General features: G+C 36.7%; 1 protein-coding gene across 1 annotated transcript in view; it reads left to right on the forward strand.

Moving 5' to 3' along the window:
* The window catches only part of LOC144974757 (laminin subunit beta-1-like), a 116,169-nt gene that overhangs the window by 87,431 nt on the left and 18,547 nt on the right, over positions 1–10,191 (forward strand). The window contains exons 13-20 of the mRNA XM_078917986.1: positions 1,365–1,485; positions 2,742–2,869; positions 3,862–4,051; positions 5,019–5,162; positions 6,776–7,007; positions 7,483–7,646; positions 8,866–9,090; positions 9,826–10,025. Of these exons, the coding sequence (XP_078774112.1) occupies positions 1,365–1,485; positions 2,742–2,869; positions 3,862–4,051; positions 5,019–5,162; positions 6,776–7,007; positions 7,483–7,646; positions 8,866–9,090; positions 9,826–10,025 (1,404 nt within the window). The remainder of the gene's footprint in view (positions 1–1,364; positions 1,486–2,741; positions 2,870–3,861; positions 4,052–5,018; positions 5,163–6,775; positions 7,008–7,482; positions 7,647–8,865; positions 9,091–9,825; positions 10,026–10,191) is intronic.

A 10,191-nucleotide genomic window follows, 5' to 3' on the forward strand; every position in this document is an offset into this window, starting at 1 on the left:
CTCTCTCTCTCTCTCTCTCTCTCTCTCTCTCTCTCTCTCTCTCTCTCTCTCTCTCTCTCTCTCTCTCTCTGTCCTCTCTCTTCTCTCTCTCTCTCTCTCTCTCTCTCTCTCTCTTTCTCTCTCTCTCTCTCTCTCTCTCTCTCTCTCTCTCTCTCTCTCTCTCTCTCTCTCTCTCTCGTATCATATATAATTTTTGTTCTAGGCACTTTCTGTCATTTTGCAATGAATAAGTCACCTAAGTTAGCTATGACAAAAAAAGTATTGTCTGGGAGACCAGAATCCTATCCATGAAGTGGAGACATGAACTTTTCATGTCATTCAACGTCTTAGATGTCACTAGACATTAACTTTTGATGCTATTCAACGTCTTAGATGTCACAAGACGCTATTTTTTCATGTCATTCAACATCTTAGACATCACAGGACATTAACTTTTCATGCCATTCAACATCTTAGACGTCACAGGACATGAACTTTTCATGCCATTCAATGTCTTGGACATCACAAGACGTTAACTTTTCATGCCATTCAATGTCTTAGACATCACAAGACGTTAACTTTTCATGCCATTCAATGTCTTAGACATCACAAGACGTTAACTTTTCATGCCATTCAACGTTTTAGATATCACAAGACATTAACTTTTCATGCCATTCAACATCTTAGACGTCACAGGACATTAACTTTTCATGTCATTCAACGTCTTAGATATCACTAGACATGAACTTTTCATGTCATTCAACGTCTTAGACGTCACAGGACATTAACTTTTCATGCCATTCAACGTTTTAGATATCACAAGACATTAACTTTTCATGCCATTCAACGTCTTGAAGGACAAGATCAAGAACTTACAGAAACTACTCTTTAGGCTCGAAAAAGAGACATTGCTTTTAAAATGATTGAGAAATAGGCTGATTATTACATCCATCTAACAAAAAAAAAAGAAAAAAAAAAAAACCAGTGGAGATTTTTATTTTTATGGGAGTCTGGATAGCTTAGCTGGTAGATTACTCGCTTCACAAGCAAAAGGACGGAGATCAATGCCAGGTGGAGTCGATATATTTTTTTTCTACCCCCCATGTTCAACTAGCAGTGATTGGGCAGCTGGGTCTGTTAGACCTGGTAGAAACTCCTTTGCGATAGAGTAGCAGTCTATCCAAAGGCTCTAGAGGACTACTTTATTTATTTTTGTTTTTGTTTTTAGAAGGTTTTTTAATGATTTACCTAAATTCAAATTTGATTGATTTATTTTTCCCAGATGCCCGATTTGTTTGAGGATGTCAACATTTTTGTTTTTGTTTTTAGAAGGTTTTTTTAATGATTTACCTTAAATTCAGATTTGATTGATTTATTTTTCCCAGATGCCAGATTTGTTTGAGGATGTCAGCGTGTCGGTCATTCGACCCGGTCAAGTTGACCCGGATGGTCTGTGCGGAGATTTCAGCCCCAGAGATGACCTCAAGACTGTGGCACTGGAACCATGTGAGTCATCCTTATAGCCACAAGATGGCCAGGGCTGGTGTGTTTTTTGAGACTGAGAAATTTTTTTAATGCCAAAGAAAACGTGAAGATGGAAAGACTTTGGATGGGAACTGTACGGCTATGTGGTCTAGTGGTATGACACTCGCTTTCAGATTGGAAGGTCCTTAGAAAAGGCTCTTTACTCACATTCTCTCACCCTACTCAGGTGTAAAATGAGTACCTGGTCATTAACAGCGTGTCTCTGTCCGAAAAAATTGTAATATCGCCTAACAGGCATCATGTCTTGTCCTACAAATTAAGTGTTTCTGTTGAACAGGGACCTCTTGTAAAGCGCTTTGAGCATGTTTAGTGGATATTGCGCTATATAAAAACTCAAGTTGTTTTGGTTTTTTTTTGTTTTTTTACCTCAATAAAACTTGAGCATTCATATAGCCCAATATCCACTGAACGTATCAACGTGCTTTACAAAGGGTCCCTAGCCAACAGCAACATGTAAAACGAGACATGACGCATGTTCGGCAATATTACAATTTTCTTTCTCTGACAGACAACGCTGTTAACAGCCAGGTGCTCATTTTACATCTGAGTACGGCGTGAGAGAATGTGAGTATATTGCATTTTCCAAGAACTCAAAGGGGGACTTGAACCCTGGACCTTCCTATCAGAAGGCGGTAAGTGTCATACATGCCACAAGACCACAGCTGCAAAAAAGTGACCAGAAATCCTGGAATTTCCATTCATTCTAATATTCAAGTTTGCCAGTTTTCCTTATACTTATGGAATTCTGTATGTTATAAACCCTCAGTATATTTTCCAATCACCTGCTAAATGGAAAAAAGTAAGTACATAATGTCTTTTTACTAGAGTTCAGCACTCAGAAAGGGGTCAGTCTATGTGTTTACGTAAAAGTTCCGTCAATATGTGCCTCCTGAATTGGCAATCCTGTATTGACTTCACTCTTTCATTCATTATTTATTCATGAAGTCGTCCTTCAGCGCCATTAGCCTCATGGAGCCTGAGTTTATCCTGGTTTCTATATTGTGAAACAGACAATAACAATTGCTTTCTACCCTTTGGATAGGACGTTAGTCTATCACAAAATACTTTCTGCCTTATCTAACAGTTACAGCAACCAATCACTGCTGTGGGGGTCAGACCGACTATTTATTTATGCTGTTTAATTTATGTATTTATTTATTGTTTTATTTATATTTTTATATATTCTTATATTTTCCATTTTTCTTCTTGTCACCTAGCAACCCGATACACTCTGGTAAGCCCTCCATCTTGCCTGGAACGTTACACGTCCTACACCATCCGCATCGACTTCAACAACTACAAGAGGAACAAGCAGAACAAAGACGCCTCTCTGCTGATTGACTCGGTATGTTAGTCAAGTAATGATTGATTCAATAGTGTGCTATTTAATTTACTGATGCACTTGCACGCTGGCTTCCATAACGGATTTCTCAGGGGTCTTTCATTTTTGTGAAATAGAAGTTGATCTCCAACTCGTAATGGTGGCCATCTTATTGGACAGCATGGCTCAGCACTCCAGTCCTTTCCTTGTACCCGAAAGGTTCCGAATTCGAATACCCGCTATGTTGTGTGGCCTTGAGCAAGTCACCTCATCCTAGCTCAGTTTGTGGTGCTGCACTGCGGCTGACGCCTTGGTTATTCCAGTCTTCCCTTGGAAGAGACAAATTTTCCCTGTGAGATGAATAAAGTGAATTTATTTATTTATTTTATTGACATCAAAGTTTTATTTTACGTATAAAAGGTTGTATATAGCATTTTTTGTTTGCTTTGATTTAGTTTTCCAAAATTTTACCATTTATTACCGATGAATTTTGTGTTGGTTACTGATTTTGAAATTTATGACTAGCTATGTTTGATTAATTCATACCTGCCTTGTACTACGAAAAATTCGTAGAAATACAAATTTTGACTCCTGCTACAGAGCTGCATAGGTCTTTTGGACTCAATAAATTTTGTCGAAAAGGAAAGTTTAGCTCCTTAGAACCACTTGTAGTATTCAGGACTTTGGAGCATTTTTTACCTAACACCGACTATATCCGTTGTTTACCCGGGTTACTTTTACCCCATGCCTATTTATTACATTTTTATGAGACAAATAATAGACGTTGAATCCAAAGCTAATGTTTTTAGTTTTTGCATGTTAATGGTAGTTGAATAAAACTATCTATGTACATGCTCATTTCTAATACTTTTTTTTCCTATTTTGAAAAGTAGCAAAAATCTCTAGGATTGAGTGAGTTAAGGTGACATTTCTTTTTTTTTTCCCTTGAAAACTATGAATTTTTGAAATTTCAAGTTGGCAGCTCTGTTAATTGTTTATATTTTTCCCTTGTCCAGCTTCTGGTTGTCCCCAACGTTGACTACATCCCCATCTACCAAGGCCCTGGTCTACCAGAATACATGAAGAACGAATTCCTGTACAACCGTTGTGACATTTCCCAGTACAACTCGGTCAAGAACATGCTCACTGACCAGTGTCTCAAACACACCTTCTCCATCTCCGCTGTTCTCCATAACGGAGCTCTTGGTAAGAAAATGACTGTCAACTATATTTAATGTATCCAATTGATACTAAGCTGCCAGAAGCCGTGGCCTGCATACATGATATTAAGCTACTAGAAGCTTTGGACTATAAAAAGTAATAAACAAAAATAAATATAACAGCTTAAAAAAAAAAAAAGAACGAAATATCAAACTCAATGTTTTAGCTCAAAACCCCTTCTTCAACCAACAACAACAAAAAAATTAAAAAATTTTTGTTGTTGTTGTTGTTGGGTGAAGAAGGGTTTTGAGCCTGAAATGTTCCCGTCTTTGGTATTTCATTCCTTTTTTTAAGCTTACAAAATTCATAATTTCAAGGATTTTGAAGTGTTATTTAAACCCTGTGAGATTAAAGTGTTGATTTTTAAAGTTAACTATAGCGAATATAATTTTTATCTCCTAAAAAGCGAATATAATTTTTATCTCCTAAAAATTGCGAAATAAAAAATTCAAGGAGGCAGATCTGTAAGTCTTGATTTTATTATTTTTAAAATTGAAAATGTTGATGCTTGAAGCTCGAAGGAAAAAGATAACGATAAGTATTGAATTATAAGCTTCAATTTATCTGTCTTCCTCTAATAAATTGAAGCTTTCAATCGTTATTTTTTAAAATGTCATATTCATATATTCATATAAATATAATGTTATATAAACTTTGGTGACATAAATTTCTTATGTTATTTTTTTAAAATGTCATATTCATATATTCATAAAAATATAATGTCATATAAATTAAAACGTCATATTCATTTATTCATATAAATATAATGTCATATAAATTAAAACGTCATATTCATATATTCATATAAATATAATGTCATATACACTATGATGACATAAATTTCTTATTGTTAATTTTTAAAATGTCATATTCATATATTCATATAAATAAGACATCAAATAAAGTTTGATGACATAAATAAATATCATACTCTCTCCCCCCTCCCATTCAGACTGTGACTGCGACAGAACAGGGTCCACCAGTGTGGAATGTAACCCCAGTGGAGGTCAGTGTGAGTGCAAGCCAAACGTGGTTGGACGCCGTTGTGACAGGTGTGCCCCAGGAACCTACGGGTTCGGACCTCAGGGATGTTCGCGTAAGGATTGTTTGGGTTTCTTGGATATTTCATGTATTTTAATTATCATCATTATTATTATAGACCTGTAAATTCTAAGTCAATTAACTGAAATCAGTCAATTTGTCAAATTCAAATATTTAAAAAAAAGGAAAGAAAGAATTCACAAATCGTAGTCGAATGACTGTAAAGTAATTAGGAGTGTTCCACAGAGCTACGCATAGCTCATGGGGGCCGTTTATATTAACGATGGATATATTGCCAAGGCTAAGCGACGCTTGTTAGAATTGACGTGTCTGAACACATCCCAGTGTATTTTCACACAGCCTTCGTTAAATTATTGTTTCACTTTCCAAACCTGTCGTGATCCCAACGGTAGCCAATTTTAACTGAGCCGCCGAGCGATAAATTTCACTGTTTCATCTAAGCTAAAATTGACGTAAAGTGCGAATGCTGGAAATGCGTTATGTAGACACCTTCAAATCGAAAGTTAGGATAGATTGATACAAGCACATCTCGATTGCCTCACGTTGTAAACAAACTGGTTGACCGTTTCTTCACTGATTTGGTACCTAATTATAAGGAACAATGGTAAATAGCCTAATTAATTCCCGCGCAAATTAGAATGTTTTCTGCCATTGTTTTGCTCAAGCGAGCTTGCTGCTTACTGTGGTGATTTACCATTCATTTCGATTCTTTGGATTTTTCCACTACGGCTACGCCTGCCGAAGTTTCTTCATTATGATGATAATTCACTTCTACTTAATGATTCAGTGTATTGGCCAGAAGTCATATTTATTTCAGTTTATTTTCCCTGTCATTAACTGATTGAAAATCAAGTTTGCTCATTGCTACATTATTTTAATTAATGTTCTCACATTGCCTGAGCTGTTCGTGGATCACAATTCAGACTTGTCGCGCATCAATAAAGATGTGAGGAATAAATTCAATTGGTCATGGCACTAGAAGTTAAAGATGATAATGGTGATTATTTTTCTGACCATGTCAGAAAAATTCCAAAATTTGTGAATTCTTTCTTTGATGAAGTCATCATTACTTATATGAATGACATGCTTATTTAGCATTCCGTCTACATCAAATCAATGGCAGTCATACTTCCAGTAAGTAATAACACCCACTATTTTAATGTATTGTATTTATCACTCTCCTCACCAATGGTGCCCTTATTTAAAAAAAAAAAAAAACTTGACTTCGGTTTGTCGAAGAGTTTCAGTCAATTTTTATGGAGCTCATTTACAGGTCTAATTATTATTATTATTATTATTATTATTATTATTATTATTATTTACTTCCAACTCTTTAAATCATATATCACAGACTTAGTAAAATTAAACATGGCAGTATAGAAATATACATAAACAGGAATATACGTTATGTAATATAACGTCAATGCACAAGTGTAGTTAACTAATGATACGAATATAATGTATTCTTAAAATGTATTCAATTGTGACATTATTAATAAGTAATTAAATGTAATAAAGTGTATTATTCATGGAACTAAAATATTAGTAATACAATTGCAAAGGGCAATAACTCAAAAATAAAAATAATACACCATAACAATTATTATTATCATTATTATCATCATTTTTATTTCGACTCTCCACCAGCTTGTAACTGTCATGAGATTGGAGCCAGGGACAACTTCTGTAATGACCAGACCGGTCAGTGTACCTGTATCGGCAACGTGGCCGGCCGTGCCTGTGACCAGTGCCGCGTCGGCTTCTGGGGATTCCCCCAGTGTCGTCAGTGCCAGTGTAACGGCAATGCTGAGACCTGCGACCCCCTGACAGGAGCTTGTATGGACTGTAAGAACAACACAGCTGGAGACTCGTGTGAAAGGTAAAAAATGGAGGAGTTTTGTGTCGCAATAGGATGCCTTTTTCAACTTGCTTTTTCTCTCTCTCTTTCTCGCTCATCCTTTTTCAACTTTAGCTCTTTCTCTCTCTTCTCTCTCTCTTCTTCTCTCTCTCTCTCTCTCTCTCTCTCTCTCTCTCTCTCTCTCTCTCTCTCTCTCTCTCTCTCTCTCTCTCTCTCTCTCATATATTTCATTTTATTTTTTTCATTTTTTTATTGAGGGGGCAGTCTATATTTACTCTTAATCTTTTTGGTTCCATGAAGGGAGAAATTTGATTCATTAAATAATGGTAGAATAGCCCTTTGTGAAACTGACAAATTGAATTTACTCCCCTTTTTTACTTTCTTTAAAGAATTTAATGCTCTCTTTCTTTTTAATATCATAAATATATATTTATTTTTTAGTTTTAGTCATTACTTTTGTAAACTGATTGTGCATGTTGTTGTTATCGTCGGACAGGTGTGAAGACGAATACTATGGAGACCCCCGTGTCGGCATTCGTATCGCTTGCCGTCCCTGTATGTGTCCAAATGGCCCCAACAGTACCGTCCAACACGCCAGTGGCTGTAGCTTTGACCCGAGGACTCAGGAAGTCTACTGTAACTGTAAACCAGGATATGCAGGTAAATAATATTATATGTTTTCCTTTCCATTCTATACTGGTTGGAGTGCCATGACCTGTATTCTTATCATGCTTCTGGGTGGGGTTCCCGACCTCCCATAGTGGGCAGAGGGACCTTGTTATGTCTTCTATCCCCACCCTGTATCCGTTTTTCAATTTCCTTTCTGTCTTTGTCTTGGAATGGGATAACTTGGTTTTGTCCTGGTCCTGGCTGAGAGGGAAACAATCAAATATATAGTTAGAATTTTGGGAGATGATGTTTTTTTCCTTGTAAATCATCTCTCTGTTATGCACTGTATTATTTTTGTTTACATGTTATATATATGATTTGTAAATATTTGAGTGTATTCCTCTTAGTGGGGAGCTGTGCTTGTGTCTGGATGAGACTTTAGATGATCTCAAACTAAGTACTTTGATAGTGTGCTTTTGGAATCTACATCTGTTTCCTATTTGAACCAATTCCCCTTTGTCTTACCTTTTCTTGAGTGCTTTAATTGTCATTCTAGAACTTTTGACTATCCCATTTTCTCCCTTTTTACTGGCGCTGATATGACCTTAATGTGTTTCAAGCGCTGTAAAACCCCTAAAAACTAAACAAACAAGTATACAGTGCCTCATTTTCAAGTATTCGTTTGACTTGGATCTGGTAAAAGTAACAGGATGACATCATCATCTAAGAACAGCAGGGCTCAGCGTTACGGCTGTGCTTCGTACCCAAAAGGTACAGAATTCAACTATCCACCTTGTTGTGTGGTCTTGAGCAAGTCATCTCACCATAGCTCAATATGCGGCGCTGCATTGCAGCTGATGCCTGGGTTATTCCAGCCTTCCCTTGGAATAGACCCAACAGACAAATTTCCCCTTGGGGATGAATAATGGAAATTTTATTTTTATTTGTTTATTTATTCTGAAGTAAAAAAAAAAAAACCAACACAAAAATAATAACACATAATCTCCAAATTACGCTTGTAACTGCTATTATTTTCCTTTATTTGCCCGTTGAATATTTTATTAGTGGTCAGTGTGGCAGGCTCCAATATGACCAATCTTCAATTCCCTTTTTGGCGTTTTGAAAAGTCTGAAGGTCTGAAATGGTAGGAAAATGTCCAGGCCTTATGCGCACTTTTTGATGCTCAGATAGATACTGAAGGTAAAGCAAAGTTAATGTTATGTGGATTAAAGTGTAAACATGAGTTAATATTTTCTGTCTTTCCATCCAGGACGTAATTGTGACACTTGCATCGATAACTACTATGGACTTCCAACTCAGGAAGGAGGCACCTGCCAGCCCTGTGTCTGCAACAACAACATCAACACAGACGACCCCGGCAGCTGTGACGGTAGCACTGGCGAGTGTCTGAAATGTCTGTACAATAGCGAAGGATTTGCCTGCGAGCATTGCAAGCCTGGTTACCATGGCGATGCCACCCAACAGTCGTGTATACGTGAGTAGTGTTTGTTTTCACTCATATTTCAGGGTAGACTCATGGCAACTGTTTTGGAGTGCGATGGCACTAACTTTAGTGCGAGTTGAAGCCAGATTACTGGACTGGAAAGCACTAAATTTAGTGCAAGTTGAAGCTGGTTACTGGACTCAAAAGCACTAAATTTAGTGCAAGTTGAAGCCAAGGTACTTGACTTGAAAGCTCTAAATTTTTGTGAAAGTTGAAGCCAGGATACCCGACTCAAATGCACTAAATTTAGTGCAAGTTGAAGCCAGAGTACTTGACTTGACAGCACTAACTTTAGTGCAAGTTGAAGCCATGTTACTGGACTTGACAGCACTACATTTAGTGCAAATAGAGCTTTTATTTTATTTTATTTTCTTATATATCGCAATATCAATTAAACATGCTCAAATCGCTTTACAAATATATTTAATATTTTAATATTGAAGACATTTTTATTCACACAGGCTTTCTTGTGATTATGTTTATATAGCGCTGTTTGTGTACTGTGTTATGGCTTAATGTATGTTATGTGCCCCATGACCTCCAGATGAAGGAATGTTTGACGCACAATATATCTATACCATTATTATTATTATTATTATTATTATTATTATTATTATTATTATTATTATTATTATTATTATATATTAATTATTATTATTATTATTATTATTATTATTATTATTATTATTATTATTTGTTTATATTTCTTCTCTTCCCTATGGTCAGGCTGTGTGTGTAACAACCTGGGAACGGACAGCAAAGCAGGCGAGTGTGACCGGGTCACTGGTCAATGTCCGTGTCTCCCCAACGTTGTGGGTGTGGCCTGTGATCAGTGTGCCCCTGAACACTGGAACATCACCAGTGCGGAAGGTTGCACAGCGTGTAACTGTGACCCTACAGGATCCAAGTCTTTGGACTGTAATCAGGTCAGTGAAAGATAAAATAATAATGATAAATGGCATTTGTATAGCGCCTTAACACTGGAACATCACCAGTGCGGAAGGTTGCACAGCGTGTAACTGTGACCCTACAGGATCCAAGTCTTTGGACTGTAATCAGGTCAGTGAATTCTGCTGTGTTTTTAAAAAACGC

This window comes from Berghia stephanieae, chromosome 6 (assembly GCF_034508935.2).
Source record: "Berghia stephanieae isolate SIO BIC M18660-M18661 chromosome 6, UCSD_Bste_1.3, whole genome shotgun sequence".
NCBI classification, from domain to species: domain Eukaryota; kingdom Metazoa; phylum Mollusca; class Gastropoda; order Nudibranchia; family Aeolidiidae; genus Berghia; species Berghia stephanieae.